The sequence below is a fragment of the Anarhichas minor genome, unplaced genomic scaffold (assembly GCF_050575085.1).
Source record: "Anarhichas minor isolate MPS153535 unplaced genomic scaffold, ASM5057508v1 ptg000011l, whole genome shotgun sequence".
Classification (NCBI taxonomy): domain Eukaryota; kingdom Metazoa; phylum Chordata; class Actinopteri; order Perciformes; family Anarhichadidae; genus Anarhichas; species Anarhichas minor.
In genome coordinates, this window is record NW_027466457.1 from 1785539 (window position 1) to 1805401 (window position 19863).

The following is a 19863-nucleotide window of genomic DNA, read 5'->3' on the forward strand; positions in this document are numbered from 1 at the left end:
ACTTGTAAACACATACACACACACACACACACATGGATAATGCCCGACTAGGAGTCCATTGTGTCCTCTCATTTCCTATAATGCTGTTGAAGCTTCCGTGGGCCGCATTGTATTGTGTTGCTTTCTTCTTGCATAACTCAAGCTCTTTTGTTTTGATTGCACAGACGCTTCTTTGTCTATGGTCACGCTGTTACGTGTCAGGCGGTGGCAAGGTGCCTATGTGTGTGCTTTCTCCCCTCCTACCTTTCTTTCTCTCTCCCTCCCTTGTTTTCTCTTCAGGTGCCATCAAGGTGTTTGGTTTCCACCTGTGCAGGCCAGTCACTCTGCTCCTTGGTTCCCACACATTTCAAGCTGGCCAATCAGCAGAGTGGGGCCCAGCATAAAAGGAGGAAGCCTGAGGAGCTCCTTGTCTTTGTGTTCTTGCTCTCTGCCTCTTTAAGCTGGCACTGTTGTTGTTAAGGGTTGAGGATAGTAGGTGAGTTGGGGTACCCTTTAATGTCTAGATACATTAGGATTATTAGCCGGTGCCACCTCTGTATTTGTTTTGGTGAAGAAATGTTCAGGGAAGCATGTATACCATTTTATTTGTTTTGTTTTCAGAGGAAGGAGTTAGCCAGGCCTAGTTTTTATTTGCTTGGCATGCCCACATTTGTCCCATCCTCTCCCACATTGATTAAGAACCTTTATTTGAATATACTTGACTTAATAAATTATGTTAAATTGTTACTTCTACTTTAGATTTTTTCACATTCTTTGGTTGTCGTGTGTTCGTCTCAACTTTTCCCCCTAGACTAAAAAAGGGGACGTAACACATATCCACTGAAATGCACCCCAACTGTAACCAAATGTAGCGTTAATTGTGATCTCAGGTCTTCTATAGTAATCTCATTGATCAGACCCAAGATCTGTTTTACAAAACACAAAAAAACTGAGTGACACAGTTCAGTCAGCCAACTCGCATGTAATTGATTATTTTGTGAATGCAGAATGTGTACATCTCGCCGTCGTCCCTCATAAAGTATAAACCAAGCTCGGCACAACAGGAAGTGGGGAGTGGCAATAATAACTTTCTGTTGATGGACTCTGAGCCCACAGGTGGACGCTGTGGTAGAGGTGGAGCTTATAAAATACTATATGAACAGCAGCAGTTGCAGATGAGCAGCTTTCAGTAGAGCAATGCATAAGCAGGCGTGGCAGAGAAAAGAGATATTAGAGCACGCCTAAACACACCACCAAACTACAAAAGGTGCGTTGGATATATGTTGTGAATGGGTGGGGGGTGTCAAGCCAGAGCAGCAGTGGTTTGCTAAATGTAAATGGACAGATGCATTTAAAACTAGCTTTCTTTCTTAAAATGTTGGTAGATCTATCTAATGAAGGTGTTTTATTTTCACATGGTGTATACACCATCACATCATATTTTCACTATATATTTTTTTGTGTGTCAGGCCACCACAGGTGAATCCTGTCGTCGTGCTGGTAGAACCCTGGTGGATGGGTTTCCAACCGCCTAACACTCTGCACCAGCAGCTTTGCACTTGTTGTTGCCGTGAGGGTACGATGAGAGATCAGCCGGGTTTGGCCTTCTCGTCCCTGAGTTGGGCTTATCTGCCCACACCCTTAGGACGGTTATATCTACTGTATTTTTGGTTTGTTTATTTATTTGTTAACTCCAGTTTTCTCATGTTGACTCTGACTAAATGTACAAATCTCTGCACCTCTGTCAGTGTTTATGTACTGTCCCTTTGCAATAATATTTCAAAAATTCAAAGATCCCCCCCCCCCACTGCAAGATGTCAACCTCACCTGACAGCTGATTAGATTATGTGTCTAAAGTCAAGCCAACAGATTGCTGAAACACCTCTCAGGTTTGAGTGAAAGGAGATTAGGCTGCATAGCAGGATGTGAAATCGTCGCACAACAATAGAGCAGAGAGACGGCATTGAGAGGGCTCATGACTAATAACATCATATCATAAACAGATCAGTTTGCTCTAGAGTCTAGAGCAAACTGATCTGTTTATGAGCTCAGTCTAGAGTCTAGACTGAGCTCCAAGTTATTGTATTTGCTTCTAAAAGAACTTGCAACCACAATAAATTAGGAGTCAACGCAAAGCCAGTGTTTCACTTCAACGTTTGATTTATTATCAAAACAGTATGTCTAGAACTGGACAGTCTGAGAGCACGGATCTTTAGTCCCAGTGCAGGCCGAACGGTAGACCAGAACAATGAAAAATAGAAATGCGATGTTGTAACTAATATGCAAGCCTTGTGTCTTTTGTCCGTCGAATCAGCTCTATCCGATCAGAACATTCCTCAGATGGGTAACACAGATCAGATGGCTTATTGTTGAAGTTTATGTCATATCGCTCTCTTGTAATACCTGAAACTAGGCAGGAGGGGGCGCTAAAACGCTGCTGATATGGTAGAATGATGACGTAATAAACCCGGATACCTTCATAGACATACCGGTACTTCTCCACTTCCAGACTGACCATTTCCTCTCAAATGTGTCCTCTTAAGTAACAGCCGAGTTAATTAAATGAACATACAAATGGCATCGCCTACATGCCTCGTATAAGACTCGTTCAACCGGGACAAAAAAAAAATGTTAAAAGGTGAAGCGTATGGTAACGTCACGCCGGTTGCAAACCATTGCACCGCCGCATCCTGCCTGGGACGTGACTATCAGCATGCGCAGCGACCCACCCGGTCTCATTAACATGCGTACGTCACGTCTACCGAGGAGGCTGTCTTTAAATAACAGGGAGACTCCCCCTCTGCAGCACCACTTCTGCGGAAAAGCTCCATAGGACCAGATACAGCTTCGTGTTTCCACCTGACTATCTAAAGCCTAAAGGTAAGATAACCCGGCTAACTAATACATATATAACCTATTACGTATTGTACACTTATTACGTATTGTCTCCGGAAACTCTATTTTGAGTCGTTATCTCGTAATGACAGAAGTAGTTTTAATGGTGGTGGTGGGGGTGGTGGTGCTGGTGCTGGTGGGGGGCTTTTCAGCAACCTGATGCGCACTGTGAGGGGACAAGCAAATAAAGGCTGTGTCGCTGGTCAATATCGATAGTGTTGATTGGTTGTTGCGAATGAGCCTGGCACCATCTTCAGTTTACGACAGGTTGTCCTTCCAGCTGCAAGTGTTACAGTTCATTTATGTAATGAATGGATTTTTTGTTTTAATGTAATAAAACAAGAGTAGCTGAAGCAACAGGCTGTAGGCCTGCCAGGGAAATCTCCCAGCCTACTTGTTGCACTTGCATGAATGGGTTTTATAAGAATGTCGTTATAAGGACATATATACCTTCAATACATTGTTAATATTATGGGGCCCACGCAAATTAAATATAGGAAATATCCCAAAAGCCTTTTCCCTATAATATAGGTTATAATAACAACCCTAAAGGGCAGGAGGTTTGAATCTGGGTCATCAGGTGGTTTGTGTTGACCTCCGCTTGACCATGAAGACCACCATCAACACAGCAGTCAGTGGGACATTTCCTGTGCCAGTAAATACACTGCATCCATAGGCCGGCCCATTGGGAAGCAGATCTTAGTGAGAGCACTAACGCTGCAGATATCTCGTTATTACTATATAACACTGAGTTCTTTCAGCTGCTAATAATCCTTCCTGTAATCCTCATTTAGTCTGGCTACAATAGTTAATGTTTCTGGTTGGTATTGAGTGCGGTAATCCTTTACTATAAGCTAACAAAGGGTCCTCTTGTCAATCACCAACCCAGTTCACCTCAGGGTCAGCCCCTGGTATGTTGTAAGCTTACACTTCTGTGTGGTGTGTGTGAGAGATAATTGGATAAAGGGATATTGGGTATGACTGTCCCACTTACCATATCTGACTATTGTGTGCAAACACGCCGTGGAGAGGTCTTAAATATCCTCTCAAGGAAGGTGTTACAGTGTATTCATCCCGTCATGTGCTCCACAACGTGCTCGTCTCCACATCGCAGAGAGAGAAAATCTAGTCATGCTGATGATGTAAACCCTTGAAAGTGTGAGCGCACACACCGACCAGGGAACCACACAGTAGTGTGTGACATCAGCCAGAGACGGGATGCAGTAATTTCCCAGCCAGGGGGTTGCCGTGGAGACCTAGAGTGGCGCTGTGAAGCAAGAAATTCCGCAAACCTTTTAAGGAAGTAAACATGAGAGAAGAGTCATGAGCACAGAACCGGAACTTAGGGTAGTCAGAGGTTGTGTTTTGGGGATTATGAGAAGGCCATACTTTCCAGTTTTTTACAGAGATGAAAAGGGAAATACAAGTTTGCAGGATTAGAAAGAAGTCACGTCAAGTATGCCCTCGTGTGGGCCTATTAATAACAACGCAACACACTGTCTCATACGACATGCAGTACTACTTCACTGCCTCTCTGATTCCACTCACCCTCCTCCTTCCCCTTTTATGCTCTATTGACGCGCTTACCTACTCTTTCCAAAATACCTCAGATGTCCACCAAGGAGAAGCTGATCAGCCATGTGATGAAGGAGGAGCCTGTTGGCAGCAGGAGCAAAGTGACGGTGGTGGGTGTCGGCATGGTGGGCATGGCCTCTGCCATCAGCGTCCTGCTCAAGGTGAGAAAAAGAGAGTTGAGGGATGTGTGTGTGTGGCTTACAGTATGAAGGTATAAGGAGCTTTAGATAAACCCTTGAAAAGCACAAACTTAGATCCACTTTAAAAATATGAAAGAATGGATTAATAAGGATGTGCAAAATAGTCTTTGAACTGAGAAACATTCAACCAGACTTTGATGTGTGCCGACTAGTGGAATCGGCCTCTGCAGCGCTTGGTATAATTGAAAACCTGCATGCTTACTTATTATTCAAAATGGCACAGGAAACATTGCATTTCCTTAATATTGTCCTGTTCCATTCACAACGAGCTAACCGTGCCAGCTGAGGAACAACAGAGGCAACGAGAAACCAGGTCACCGGTCTTACAGCTAACAATGCTGCTGAGCAGTCAGGGCAGCAGGCTGTTCCTCACCTTTACATCCATGTTATATACACCTAGAGATCCTAGAGTTCAGCCACTTTGAATAAGCCTCAATGTAGCTTTATCCATGTGATATAAGGTCCACTGTATAAAGTGTGTAATGAGTTGTCACAAGGACTAATTCTATGCTTATGTTCAGGACTTGTGTGATGAGCTGGCCCTTGTTGACGTGATGGAGGAAAAGTTGAAGGGTGAGGTCATGGACCTGCAGCACGGCTCCCTCTTCCTCAAGACACACAAGATTGTAGCTGACAAAGGTGAGAATGTACAAAAATAAAATAAGACTTGTCTTCATCGCGGTATGCCAGTTGGCTTTTACTGAAGCTATCTTTGTGTAGCTCCATCAGAACGTCTCTCCTCTTGTCCGTTTGTCAGACTACAGTGTGACAGCCAACTCCAAAGTGGTGGTGGTGACGGCCGGTGCCCGCCAGCAGGAAGGCGAGAGCCGCCTTAACCTGGTGCAGCGCAACGTCAACATCTTCAAGTTCATCATCCCAAACATCGTCAAGTACAGCCCCAACTGCATCATCATGGTGGTTTCCAACCCAGGTTAGACAGTGTGAATGGGTGAGGGAGGGGTGAAGGTGTGGCTTCAGATAGCGCGGCTGAAATGAGCATCTCTCTTTTTTTGTAACCCCTCCAGTGGACATCCTGACCTACGTGGCCTGGAAGCTGAGTGGTTTCCCCCGCCACCGCGTCATTGGCTCCGGCACCAACCTGGACTCCGCCCGTTTCCGCCACCTCATGGGAGAGAAGCTCAACATCCACCCTTCCAGCTGCCACGGCTGGATCGTCGGAGAGCATGGAGACTCCAGTGGTATGCAGCTCTTAACTAAAAATAAAACCTCTGCCAGCCCTTCCACTGTCCCGCTTTGTTGGTCTGCCACAAATCTTTTAATACATCACCCGCATGTTTTATGTTGACATGATTGCCTCGGTGTGTTAGAATCTGTGGTCAGGATTAACTAATATTTCCCTGCTTGTGTGTGTGTCTGTCGGTCTCTCACAGTGCCTGTGTGGAGCGGTGTGAATGTTGCCGGAGTTTCTCTGCAGGGCCTCAACCCAAAGATGGGGGTCGAGGGTGACAGTGAGAACTGGAAGGCTGTGCATAAGCAGGTGGTTGATGGGTGAGTACAAATCATTTCCCAGTGAACAACCAATGAGCTCAAAGCCCTCTCTGAACTCTCCTGCAAATCACATTTTGTCTCATCATCCTGATCTGCAACGCAAACAGCCATGTGCATACGGGCCATGAGGAATTTAACCAAGGCTGTATGCCAAAGGGCAAGCAGAGGCGTGCTCACAGTATCTGTGCTGCTCTCTGTAACACAACACTGTACAGTTGTGCTCATGGCCTCACTTTCGCTCCCAGGTCTGCGTTAATTATAATTAACAATTTGCTGTAGTATTGCTATATTTGTTACTTAGGCCAGTTGTTGTATTTCGTAATGTGAAGCTGTGTTCTATCTTCGGAAGGTGAGTGCTGCAACAGTTTTGCCTGTACACTTTGATATTGCACCATTATTTCACCGCCCGACCAACCCGACTTATCTCGCAGTAGCGAGAGGTCAACCGTGTACAGCACAATAGGTGATTTATTAAAGATGTTTGCAAAGGTTTCAGGTATAAAATAAAAGAGAGAATAGAGACGGAGACAAAGGGTGAATGTACCCAATGGATGTCTCAACGGGGAACAAAGACAATCGGCAAAGGTGCACGATTCCCCATCTACATGGCCAATAGAGCAGAGGTCTTATTTTGCATGGTGACATTTTTCATGTTTGACGTTTTTTTAAGTGTATGAAACCGGAAGACATCAAAGTCCGCTCACGTTATTTTTGAAAGCATACATCAAGGTCAGCACAGCAAAGATATGAGAATGACAATCATAAACTTCCCCCACAAAGCGAACGAACATGCAAGCATCGATCAATTTGACACTTCCCTCCTGGGGATAAACAGCTGAGTTGTCAGCAGGAAAACATCTGGAAAGAAGATAGATGAGGGGTGTTAGAGGAAGATGACACGGTCCCAAATACCAAAGCAGACTAATAACTGTTTTTGTCTTCAGTCTAGGAGACATGCCGTTCTCACTTTGAATGTGTATTCCTTATTCTGTGTGTGCACTGCAGGGCCTACGAGGTTATCAGGCTGAAGGGCTACACTTCCTGGGCCATCGGTATGTCTGTGGCTGACCTGGTGGAGAGCATCATTAAGAACCTGCACAAAGTGCACCCTGTGTCCACACTGGTCCAGGTGAGAGAAGACTGGGAGCAAGAAGCCACAGATTAAGCTGTTTGGCAAATCCCGCACGACGGAATTCCCCGTATTGATTAGTTTCCACGAACATACTGTACATTCTTCATATGTTGTGAAATGACGCCCCCCCCTTCCTCTGACAGGGCATGCACGGAGTGAAGGACGAGGTCTTCATGAGCATCCCTTGCGTGCTGGGCAACAGCGGCCTGACGGATGTGATTCACATGACACTGAAGGCCGAAGAAGAGAAGCAGCTGGTGACCAGCGCTGAGACCCTGTGGGGCGTACAGAAGGAGCTCACCCTGTGAAGAGCGCTCCTCTGAAGTCTCCAATCCACGCTCCACGCTGTGTGGTTGTCTCCCTCTTACTGTACCTCCTTTGCCCCTAACTGCAACAGTCGAATGAAACTTCTGAGTGTCTGCAAAAGGCTAAGTGTTTGTAGCTAAACTAGGGGGAGCTAGATCTTCCCTTCAGATATTCACATATCGGTGTCCTTTTCCTTTGCTGCCTCCCTCCTGTCGGCCTCCACCAGTGACTGAATTCTCTGGAACCTAACTCCCACCTTCAGCCTTTGAGCTCAGCCTGTGAGCTCAGCCTGCGTTTAGCTGGAATGATGTGTCTATTTGTTGTCCTGTTCACATAAAAAGGCCTTTTACAGATTGAGCATTTACATTCTACGTACTGTATGTTAACCGTGCACTGTTGCTTCTGTACACTCCATGTTGGTAGTTTATATTTATTCTGTGATTGTTGCCGGCTGTTTTTCTCCACTTGGTAATCTGTTTTTTTTTTGTTTATTTAAAGTATAATGGAGACATTCCATTCCCTAGGAGGAGGCCTTCACATCCAGCTATACTCACAATGAAACAGCTGCATAACACTGGGCCAAAATCCTGTGACACCAAAGTAGCTTATCATTTGAGACAGGCTATGCTACGTTTACTGGTTGGCATTGAAGCCTTTGTAAACAAGCACCACCACAAGTGCACTGACAGATAAACAACGTAAGGTTACATCTTAAGACTTACTATTATTTAAATCAGCTAAGAGATAACAGAGAGCCAGTGGCAAATAGTCGGCTACAATCACGGCCTAGGGTAAGGTAATGCATCGCAACACAAGGTAATAATCTTGAAGGTGTTTGTTTGTTAGCACACACTAAACACCCTCAAAGGGTTTTGTATTTATTTTACTCCAACTGACTCTGGAATAGAGTACATCAAGAGAAAAATGATGGTATTATTTATAGCTGTTAATACTGTTAAGATCTATTTATGTATTACTGTTACAACTTTAGACATGGTTTATTAATCACCGAACTCACTGAGGAACTGAACCTGTCATGGCAGCTGGAAATTGGTTTTTTTATTTGCCGTAACATCCAATAAATCTGCCAGGATCGTGATACAAGTCTGTCCTTTGTCCTCTGTTTGTCATCCAAATTAGCAAAAGGCAGTTTTTGTGTGCCTACAGGGACGCTGACTCAGCCGCTCTTGGTGCACAGCTGTGTGTCAACACACCAGGCAGATTAGAGGTTTTTATGCAGGAGATTAAAATACAATACCATGCGTCAATATGAGACATTGTGGCACGGTGATCATACTGGTAAATGCTGCTGCACCTGCTTACAAAAATGCTGATCATGTGTTTAATCAGTGAGAAATACTGATTACAGCTAGTTCAAACATTTAAGTCATTTCTGTGGTTTGTTCAGCAGGTGTGTGTGCGACAGAGAAAACACTATTAGATGTCACTTTTCTGTTGTGTTTTTCAAACAATTGTGAAAAAAAAATATATATAAAGTATATTGATCAATGAAATAATCACAGAGATGAATCATTAAATCAGATTTCTTTTATTTGTACTGATTTACATAAATCTACAGATATAAAAAGAACAGGTGGTCTACGGTTGAATTGGAAACAAGAAAAACAAATAACAGCAGATATTCTATCATACAATTCAAAGTGCATTTAGTAAAAGGCTAATTTAAATGAGACATGTTTGAAAACTTTACATAAGTTAACTTTTTGATTAGTACAATATCTTATTTGTTTTTGCACCCTCCAAAGCTCTGGCTTTATTCACAACTTTTTCCTGATGTTACTGAAAACCTAACCCTCTCAGCAGGCCTGAGAATAAGTGGACAGCACAGGGAAAACAGAAAAGCAAAGAAAACACCTTAGAATAAAGCCTGTGAAGACTCGTCCACCTTCAACAGAGACACTGTACATGATAGACTGGTTAATGCAGTCAGACCGGAGGGCGAATCTGAGCAGCTGACACACGGAACCTTTCTCACACCCTCGGAAAGAGACACAGGGAAACCGGAGATACAAATAGTAGTGTGATCAAATGGAAAGGGGGCTCGAAATGTAGCCCATTAAAAGACCCAAAGAAGACAGTGAAGAAATACAGTTCCCCGTCGATGTTCATCATCACCTCTACTGTATGAAAAGTGATCCCTTTGACTCCATGGCTACTGAACATGACCCAGACATGCAGAATTAAATGCTGAGGCTGAACCCCATGTCCTTCCTGAAAGGTTGCCCTGGGTATTTATATCAGAGCGTAACCTTTTCATTATGAGAGCAGTGGACATATGGGGCTCTCTCTACAAAGCCCCTCTCGGCTAGCTCCGAACAATTTGTGCTTACTCGCCAAATGTCTGTGAAAGCGACTGAACAGAATCTGTAGGCTCCCCTGCACTGCAACATATACAGGTCGACACACTGACTCACTGTATGCCAACCCACAAACACAAAATAAGCTCCCACCTCACTTATACCAACACGGCATGAGCGCTAAGCATGTTTTAGTTTCAACCGCAGTTCCTGGTTCACAATGGCGTTTATTTAATATTGGTGCAAAAGGGCCACGACTGACAATGATCTCAATGAAGTATTTGGTCAGATCAAAAAAACAAATGATGTCCTATGAGAACTGTGGCAACATGGGACAGCCCAGCTCTTCATGATGGTTGTGTTTCCAATCGTTCTCTGTTGTTGCTGTTCAGATTTCTGTCTCACGAGAAAAGATTGTTTTTTAGATTAAAAAGAGGAGAGCTACAAGAAGACATTAAAAGGGGGAATAAAACAGAAGAGGAGGAGGAGGAAGCGAGTCAGAGGGCGTGAAAATATGAACATTTCCTGTTAGTCAGCGTGGGTCAGTAGAGGTCACTCAGACCGGCAGTCTTGCGGGCTTTCTGCATGAGGGCACGGAGCTGGAACTGCTTCCTGGACAGAAGGCGAACATGCTGGAACAAAAGAGAATCAGAGTCATTAAGGCTAAAGCCACAGAGGACTCAAGTGTGTGCTGGGCCGTGTCTCCTGAGGAGCGTCTACACAGGAGGCGTTTCAGCTGCGTCCGTCTCACTTGCGGAACAGATAAGCTTCTTTTTTTAACCAATACAACGGTCTACAGAGGCTGCATGATGCCTCGCGTTTCACTCGTGCTGCACCCGCGAAAGAACTGTGACCCAATGCATACTCTTTATGCATTATGCATCTCTATTTTCTTCTGTTTTAAGAATGTTGTTACAGTGATTGTGTGTTGGGCTCTGACCTACACTCAACACTGTGTCCGAAGGCCTCCTGTGTGGACCCAGATCGAGAACTGCCGCTCTGCTAACGTGCCGTTTTCACTTTGCAGGCTGATTAGACATTGTGTCGCACACATTAGTTGTAGTTGTGTTGTCACCTTAAGAAACACCTCGAGGTCTATTACGCCCCTGCGAAGGGCTTCTCCGAGGTAAAAGATAGTGTCCTCAATAGCGTTTTCTTCAGCATACAGGTTCAGGATCTGTTTGTACAGCGGGGCTGTGGGCACGATGACGTCGTCGATGTCGTTGTTCTCCGACTGGTTCTCCATCTTCTCCAAGGCCTCACTCAGCTCCTCGTCCTTTCTCTTCAGCAGCTCGATGTTCCTGTCAACCTCAGACTAGTAGAAACATAATGATTACAAACATATCTTCTTTTTTTTTTTATCATAGACCAAATAGTGGGACAGTAGAGGACTGGAAAAAATACAAATATAACATTAAAAAGAGGTGGAAGAAGAGGATTTCTCACCACTTCCTGGTCCAGTCTTGAGACCATCTCCTCCAGTTTCTGATGTCCTTTCTTCAGATCCTCCTCTGTTCGCTTCAGGGCGTCTAGCTCCGCCTGAGCTCTGTCCATCTCCTCTTTCATCCTCCAGCGAAGCTTGTCACTCACAGCGGATATCAGAGATGCACGGATGGTGTCCTCGCCGATGGTGCCGTCTCTGTTCGGGCCTTCAGAGGAAGACGTTAAGGAGTGACGTTAGACAGTGACCAGGCAAGACGGATTATAAACACTTTCAAAAAAAAGAAAAGAAACATCCTACCCTGAGCAAGGTGGGAGGGATTAACTGACCATCTTGATGAGATGACTTCAATTTAGAATACAAATAAATGTATATCCTTTTTTGTTAGCCAAATAGAGGAATTCTGTGTTCTCACCATAGAAACAAATAGACTACAACGATGCTCAAACAGGAAAAACAAAGTAATCAGAGAAAGGGATCCTCATGTAGCAATTGTTTGAGGTGGAGTTGTTATCCTACTTTAAGTATTTCCGTTAACTTATCACCAGTCAGTAATTAGCCAACATTCGATGCTCATTCATTGAGGTTATGTGTCATCAGAATGCCCTGGCAAAGGAGGTAGTTATGAAAACTGAAGTAGGATACTTATGACACATTTGAACAACTTTATTCTCAGTTACTGGAAAACCCCTTTATAAACTCTTAACAATACAATCCAATAGAACATCCCAGCAGTAACACTGCCTTGTGTAAACTGTATGGCTGTAGTTTATGGTCCTGTTTTATTGTATTGAGTAACATCCACAGGTTTATATTAGGGACGGGCATTTCAAGCGAGAATACTATTCATCATACTTTTTAAAGACAAGACGAAAAGTCACATTAACTATTCCATTATTTATAATTGACTATTCTGAAAATCGAAAATCATGACCCATCCCTAATTTATACATACATTTGATATTATATTCTGTCATATGTATTATATTAAAGCTCTGTTTAACAAAGATCTTCGGGCGTGCTTGGACTGAACAAACTGGGATGTTGTCAGGACTGCTACCAACAGTCTGGATGAGTACACAGTACACAGAGGCTGTCACGTCATACATCAGCTTGTGTGCTCCAACAGGCACCAGGGTGAGTTAAAACAATGACAAACCCTGGTTCACAGCTGAACTCAGACAGCTACGGTAGCAGAAGGAACAGGCATTTAGGGGTCCGGACAAAGGACGCGTTTAAAGGGTCAAAATGCAGGTTTAGCGAGGCAGTGAGAGACGCTAAATCACAGTTCACTGAGAAACTGCCACACCAGCTGGAGAGGTCTCAGACCACCAACTACAAGCCCAAAGCCCCCCCACTCCATGAATGACCTCTGCCGGGCAAACAAGCTGAACCAGTTTTACTGACGCTTTGAAAGACAATGGGAGAGTCCTGACACCATCCCCCATGATCCCATTCACCAGCTCCAGACCAACAGGTCCCCTTCCCCCAGCTCCTCTGCCCCCTAACCCGGGATAAAGCCCGGGACCCCCACTGACTCAGACACTACATCCCCAGGACAATTTCTTACTTTTGCACAGCTTTTCTCTTTTACTATACACGTGACACTTTATAATATACTTTGTTTTAACCATATTTTATTGTAAATGTTCATATTTTCTATATTATTACACTGTTTTTTACTGGTGCACCAATCATGTAGCCAAATTCCTTGTATGTGTAATATACTACGTAATATACTGAATACCAGGTTATGTAAGAGTAAATCCACTGATGGATGTCTTCAGAGTGAAGACCACCTTATGTGTAGTCTGGAGTCAGCACTACAAATGTCAGAGTTGATTCAGCCTGGAGATCTGAGCAGTCTACAGGCGAACCCATTTCTTCTCCTTTACTAAATATGGTGCACAGCTCCTCCTGCATGCTGGTCCTTGACCAGCATTTCAGTGCAGTGCTGTTAACTGATGTTGGGGCAGCAGATGGGTCCCCTGATCATAGCTCAGTCTTTGTGTGGAGTTACTGTTGCCAGCCTAAATATAAAACTGTGTCTGAGGTGTAGGGTGTGATGGCTGGAGGCTGTGCCTTTCCCCATCAGATCCATCCTACCCTTTGGCCTTTAATGCTCCCCACTCTGGTTACACTAACGACCTTTCACTGGTGGCTCAGCGCGCCACCGAAGTCAACCAGAGGGCGAGAGAGTTAGAGTCAAAATGTCAAGCGTCTAAGGGCCATAGAAAGGAGAACATGTATTGTTTTATCAGGGGTGAGTTAAGTATTGAATCACTGTGTCGTAATACGAACACAAAAAGGGAAACGTAAACAGAAGAGTGCAGAAAACAACAGTTTCTGAGTGGACATATTCATCTGTAACTTGCTGTGCTTGTGCAGTTTGTAAAAAAACATTTGAAACATGTGCTAATTTTGAACTTAAAACTTTTAACCATGACAAAGAAATACAGCACCCCGGATACTAAATGTGATACATACCCACTGTGGAAACTGGAGTCTGGGTGGGGTAGTGTGCAGGTCCAGCAGTGGCTGGGTAAGAGTTGCCCGCTGGGTATTGGTATCCCGGATAGCCTCTGCAAATAGTTTAATGATCCAAAAAACAGTCAATTGTTTATATTTTAACTTTCAGCTCTAAATGTAACTGAACCACGAATAAGAGTGCTTCTGTTTGATATGCTGCTAAAGAAACCATGAAAAAAGAAACATGCCAGGACAGGTTTGTTTGGTAGTGCAGCATGCACGAGTTAGCTGGAGGAGAGGTGTGAGAACTGCTCGGCAAATATCTTACCCTGGGCTAGGATTTGGGCCATAGGGTGAGACTGCAGGCATGCCAGGCATATAGGAAGCTGAGGTACAGAGATGGTGAAACAATTAGATCCGAGGACATACGGGTGAACATGTTATTTATCTCTTTCACTCTCTCAAAGATTTTCTCCATGGTGTGTGTTGGAGTGGTATCTGAGCTCCATCTAGTGCTTAAGGAAATAAATGCATCACTCAAACCATAATGCAATATTAAGGCACGAGCACTAATAATGCATGAGCATTAGCAATAATAGGAATCATCTTCAATATATTGTCTCCACTGCCACAGTATAAAAATGCTACGTTTCCTGACATAATACGAAGCCCACACATCGTAGGTTTTTACAGTGGGAAGCTACTACACAGTGATCTAATCATTTATTGGGATATACTACACACAGTTTCTTAAGTGCACCTCGCTAAATCCAAAGCAATCTTACCCTCACAAAGGTTTACAGTTTATTTTTCCTGGTTGATTTAGAATTTGTATTTGAGTAAACTATGGATAGGGTGCTTAGAGTTTAGCAGTCTGGAGTCTTTTTGTTTATTCATGAGCTTCAAGTTTTTATAATTGTGTGCAAAGCTCCATTTTACTGAATTACAGCATTTTTTTCCAGGAATGTTGCCAGTTCGTTATACTGCAAAAATATAAATATTGCAATAATTTCATCAGTGGACCATAAACTCAATCAGCATTGTGTTACCTCATTTGGCGATAGATTGTGAAAATCTTCGAGATTGCCACTTTAAACTGTTTAAGAAAGGTGAATATTCAACTCTTTGGATATTTTGGAAGCTGTAGTTTGTGGTGCTTATGAATTGTATTGCTTACTGAGAGGTATTTTTGATATTTAGACTACCATCATTAATCTAAATGGGTGGCCCAACATATCAGAAACACCTTTCAGTGTACTTAGAGGTGTTAGGTATGTTTTCATACAAAGTGATATGGTGCTAATAGAAGTATTTATAGTCTTTGGGTCACCCTGTTCTTCGGACACTATTAAACAATGCTTTGCTGCAACCCAACAACAATGGGTGTCACTCACGGTTAGGGGGTCCGGCTGCTTGGAACGCTTGATAGGGGGCTTGTGTGGCGGGGCGAGAAAACACAGGAGGCTCCTCTCCAAAAACCACAATCATCACCTGAATCAGACCATACAGGTCTGACTGAGGCTGTAAGACAGACAAAGAAGTTTTCATTGAGAAAGACAACAAATGCTAAATGCTACTTTGAATGATCAACAGGAAAACCACAAATAATATCTAGAGTCACAGGTACATTTACAGCGCAAATAATTGTACCATCCAGCGCTCAGTGACTGGTAGACAAATACAAAATATTCCAGTTTAACTTACTATTATAATACAACTAGTGTTGTATGTTAGAGCCATGACATGTTAAAACGTGTCACTGCTGCAGTGACGCTTCAAATCCTCTATAACAGCATTACCCAAATAATAGACATGTAGAGCTTTTATAATATTTATTTTTCTATGTTTGCCTTTCTTTGCCTAAACAGTCTGTAATTACAACTAGTGACTTAAGACTTCACACTTACATGCTTCCACTCATGTAGATAAGGCAGGTAGATCTTGCCATTGGCATCGATGTGCTTGCCAGTTTTGATCATCATGGCACTGGTCGGTTTGACAAAACATATGGGAGGGTTGTAGGGATATGTGTCCAGCATCCACAGACACACTGGTATGTTGTAGATATTGCCTACAGGAAACATAAACTATGTTATAATATGATTACATCATATTTTTTTAAGTCTCAACATCATCATCATCACTCTACGCTTGAATAACTTTGTTATTTTGAGGCAAACTTCTGTATTCTGTTTTCAGGTGCAATTTGGACCTCTACATGAAGCAAACAAGAATTACTATGTACTGTATATAAAAACTAATTTAAATTGTACAGGCTAAAAATCTAATGGAACCGTGTCTTGGTATCAAGGAAGATAACAATGTATGTTAGTAATCCCAAACCCAAAATTGGCTTGATGCTCACTATAAGATGTAACAAAATACAAGTGGCAATTTGTTTGCAGAGACACAAGCATGTCTTTAAACTGTATGTGTTTTGGTTGAGGTGGATTCTCGCCATAGCTGACACAATTAGGCATTTTCCACTTACTCTACTTGAGCCTAGAGACGACAGGTTTGCAAGATAAATAAAGCGAGCTACAGTGAAAGAGTAGGTGAGTGAAGAATCAAAAATAAACAGAAACTGACAGTTTCTATGCCCCAGTCTTTCAGCTTCTACTAAGAAACATAAGTAATATGTCTTTATGTTCGTTATTTTGATAGAGAAACAGTTTTTTTTTTTTAGAAAGCAAGGTAAACATTCTTCACCTCTGTAGCTCACTGGGACAGTTCCTGTCAGGCTCATCAGGTCTCTTGTGGAGCCGTCATTAAACACTGAAATGGAAGAAGATCTCATGTCAACACGCAAAACAATTTGGATATTTACCGTAAATTAAGCACACAATATATAACTGAGACTAGACAGTTAAAAAACAGGAGATCAGTATCGATTTACCATAAGCATCCATGACTGGCTTCAAGTCCTTGTACTGGATGATGACATTGGTTATCTCACGAACAGTAAGATCCCTGTATTTGTATTGCTGGACAATGACAACAAAAGATGAAAAAGTAATGTATGTTAGTATATTGAACGTTAAGACACTCAGGTAATACATTTGGACAGAGCTGACAACTAATAAGCCTAATGGCTGAATGACCCAGAAACTATTCATTTAAGAAACACAACATAAATCATTAATAGTATAATAGTTCAAATACTCAATGAAGTTTAGATTATTACAGTTATTTATAAGGGACCATATTCAACAACATGCAACTAGTACAACACAAGTGGATTTGTTGTGGTAAATCGGTACATCATTCTGGATCGTTATTACTATTACTATTACTATTTGATTAACTTATATGGATACAAACTATGAATGGTGGTTTGAACATATGTTTATAGTTCACAGCTAACGTTTTAGTGATGTTAGCTAGCTTAGCTGGCTATGCTAGATGGTAAAAACGTAACAGATAACGTTAGGTTAACACATATTTGTACGAGGGATCTCAGTTAAATGCATTAGCACATTTAACAGAACCATATGTTTAACGTACTAAAGTTAAAGAGAATACAGGCATTATTAAGCATTACCCATTTCAGGAAATGTTAGTCTGCTGACGTTAACCGACAGTGTCATGTTTGGTATCGGTAACATTAGCTAGCTAACGTGCTACTGTTGGCCACCGTAACACTCACCTTCAGCATTTTCTTCAGGGCACCTTCGTTGACAACTGCCATAGTTTGTATGTTTTTTTGTTTTCACCGTTCTTATCAATGAGTTAACCTAAATGAGTGAACGGCTGACTTATAACCCAGCTACACTGACAGCTAACACAAGCTAATGCTGGCTAGCAGGACTTCACTGAATGCTAGGCTACAGTTAGCCCAGCCTCGGGCCCCACTACAGTGATTTGGTGTCTATATGGAGCCCTCCAGTCCAACACGAGTAATAACTCTGTTGTCAACGCGCCAAAATTCAATACAAAAAGAACACAAAAACAACTAGTTAATAGTTCCTGAAAAGGGCCGAAAAACAAATATCCGATGGTCAACAAAAGGAATTTCCGGTATTCCACTTGACTGCTTCCGGTATGCATGTGACGCTAGCAGGAGACGAGCAGGCGTGGTCAGGTGAGTTTACCGTCACACATCATAAGGGCCAACGCAAAAGTGTACCAAGTAATTATACAAAACAATTATTTACAAGTCTTTCCCATCATATCTTTATTTACAACAAGACAATGATTTAGTCACTTTTTACAAGAGGTTGTATTAAGGTGCTAGTCCTGTCTTTGGGAACAGTACATTGTTTTTATGGGAGAGGTTGTGGTTAATCTAAGTTTTCACTTTATGAACTGAAACGTTTGACAAAAGAAGTCACAACAATTTTAAAGACAGTAACTGAAAAACTCTTGTAAGTAATAGTTTTTCAATTTAACGGAAGAGTTGTCAGATAGATTCTATGTAAAAATTAAATAAACCTCAAATTACAATGTATTATGATCTATTGGATTATATACCTGGCTGCATGTGTATTGTTCAAGTTACTAACTTGTCTCTTCACTGGTCAAAAGTCCAAAACATTTGTGGATCAGAACGCAACAAAGGCCTTAGGGTGCATATAAGGTTTTATGAACAGCTTGTAAAGCAATTTGAGTCTTTTAACAAACAAGCATTCAAATGCCACATTAGTTTGTTATGTTCAAATTAAGTATATATTTAAAAATAGAATCCAATACATTCATACCAAACACGGTCAATATGTTTTTCATCAGGTGCTGCATGACATTTACAGTCTAAATCATTTGACAAAAATACAGCATGCTGTTATTTATCTGAAATCATCAATGAATTAACCTTGAAATAATCAATGGATACCATCTGACACTGTACACTGGATCAAAACACTTCATCACAGCCAACACACAAACAGTCCACAAAGCTAACAGCTGGTTTCATTTTCTTGCTGGAAAGGTAGATCATCTTCACTGGCTAAATGCAGATACAAACTTCCATCTGTCCTTGAAAGCACCTCTGCTTGTCTGTGGAACTGTAGCCAACCTGTAAAAATATATATATTTGTCATTTTAGAAGGTCATTATCAGTCACAACAAATTCATAAACATGTTAACAGGAAGAAAGTGATGTATAAGATTCACACTGAATCGGGTGTGGCCTGGATATGCACCTGTCTTGTCAACATCAACTTGTATCTAGAGGATATATGTGTTGTTTTGAAACTTGTTCCTGCTTGTGTGAGTGTAACTTACAAGGGTCTTGTTCGGGCTCTGGATGAGACTGCATGCATACAGGAGGGAAGTCTCCGAACACAACAACCATCACCTGCAGTAGGCTCACTAGGTCACATGCGCCCTGATAGGAGAAAGGAAATCCCGCATGAAACATGTAAAGCTCTAAAGCACACCATTCTGTACATGGAAGTGCCAGCCAACATCAGTAACAACACAGGTGCCGTAGTCTATATCTCTTTTTACATGCAGACTAGTGAAAGAGTACAAGGTATCATTTAAATCCTCACTCCTTCCTTCCACTCCTCCAGGTAAGGCAGCATGACTTCACCATTGCTGGAGATATACTTTCCACTGAGGACCGTCATCTCACATGTGGGTTTGACATAGCAGATGGGAGCAGTTTGGGGGTAGCTTTCCTCAATCCACAGGCAGACAGGAATGTTGTAGGTATTGTCTTGTATATAAGAACAGAGGGAAAGGGTATTTTATCTTCTAAGAGATCATGAGCTTTACCCGACTTATTTTTAGAATCAAAAACTGTTCAGAATCCACGTCAGAGTCAGCTTCTCATTATAATTAAACTGCTTACAAACAGCATAAAGTGCAAAGTCATTGTTACCTTCAAACATGACAGGAATGGTTCCGGTTAGACTCATCAAGTTTTTCGTGGTTCCATCATTGTAAACTGAAAGAAATTGAAGACTGACGATATAGCACTTGTTGAATTTTTCCCAGGTTGAATAAGTTCAGAAACAGATTGTTAGCTGTTATTTAGCTTCTTACCATATTTATCCATCATGGGCACAAGGCTTTGGAAGTGAGTCAGTGCAATATATA

General features: G+C 42.3%; 2 protein-coding genes across 2 annotated transcripts; one reads left to right on the forward strand and one right to left on the reverse strand.

Moving 5' to 3' along the window:
* The first annotated feature begins 2712 nt into the window (after window positions 1–2712).
* ldha (lactate dehydrogenase A4) lies at window positions 2713–8700 on the forward strand. Its single transcript, XM_076088841.1, has 8 exons — window positions 2713–2859; window positions 4485–4610; window positions 5171–5288; window positions 5407–5580; window positions 5675–5848; window positions 6041–6158; window positions 7164–7287; window positions 7434–8700. The coding sequence occupies exons 2-8, from the start codon at window positions 4485–4487 to the stop codon at window positions 7596–7598; spliced, it is 999 nt and encodes a 332-aa protein (XP_075944956.1). The 5' UTR covers window positions 2713–2859; the 3' UTR covers window positions 7599–8700.
* A 429-nt stretch (window positions 8701–9129) lies between these two features.
* On the reverse strand, window positions 9130–17865 carry tsg101a (tumor susceptibility 101a). The gene is made up of 10 exons (XM_076088840.1): window positions 17471–17865; window positions 16721–16808; window positions 16534–16599; window positions 15732–15895; window positions 15219–15345; window positions 14153–14210; window positions 13843–13937; window positions 11361–11563; window positions 10990–11229; window positions 9130–10546 (listed from the first exon to the last, which is right to left on the reverse strand). Exons 1-10 carry the CDS (start codon window positions 17510–17512, stop codon window positions 10457–10459), a joined length of 1173 nt encoding a protein of 390 aa, XP_075944955.1. The 5' UTR covers window positions 17513–17865; the 3' UTR covers window positions 9130–10456.
* Between the last annotated feature and the right edge of the window lie 1998 nt (window positions 17866–19863).

Coding starts and splice junctions, on each gene's coding strand:
- tsg101a (XM_076088840.1), bottom strand. CDS start 17,512: ATGGCAGTTGTCAACGAAGGTGCCCTGAAGAAAATGCTGAAG. Junction 16,809..17,470: donor CCCTGAAGAAAATGCTGAAG/GTGAGTGTTACG, acceptor GTCATTGTCCAG/CAATACAAATACAGGGATCT. Junction 14,211..15,218: donor AGCAGCCGGACCCCCTAACC/GTGAGTGACACC, acceptor TCTGTACCTCAG/CTTCCTATATGCCTGGCATG.
- ldha (XM_076088841.1), top strand. CDS start 4,485: ATGTCCACCAAGGAGAAGCTGATCAGCCATGTGATGAAGGAGGAGCCT. Junction 5,849..6,040: donor AGAGCATGGAGACTCCAGTG/GTATGCAGCTCT, acceptor GGTCTCTCACAG/TGCCTGTGTGGAGCGGTGTG. Junction 6,159..7,163: donor CATAAGCAGGTGGTTGATGG/GTGAGTACAAAT, acceptor TGTGCACTGCAG/GGCCTACGAGGTTATCAGGC.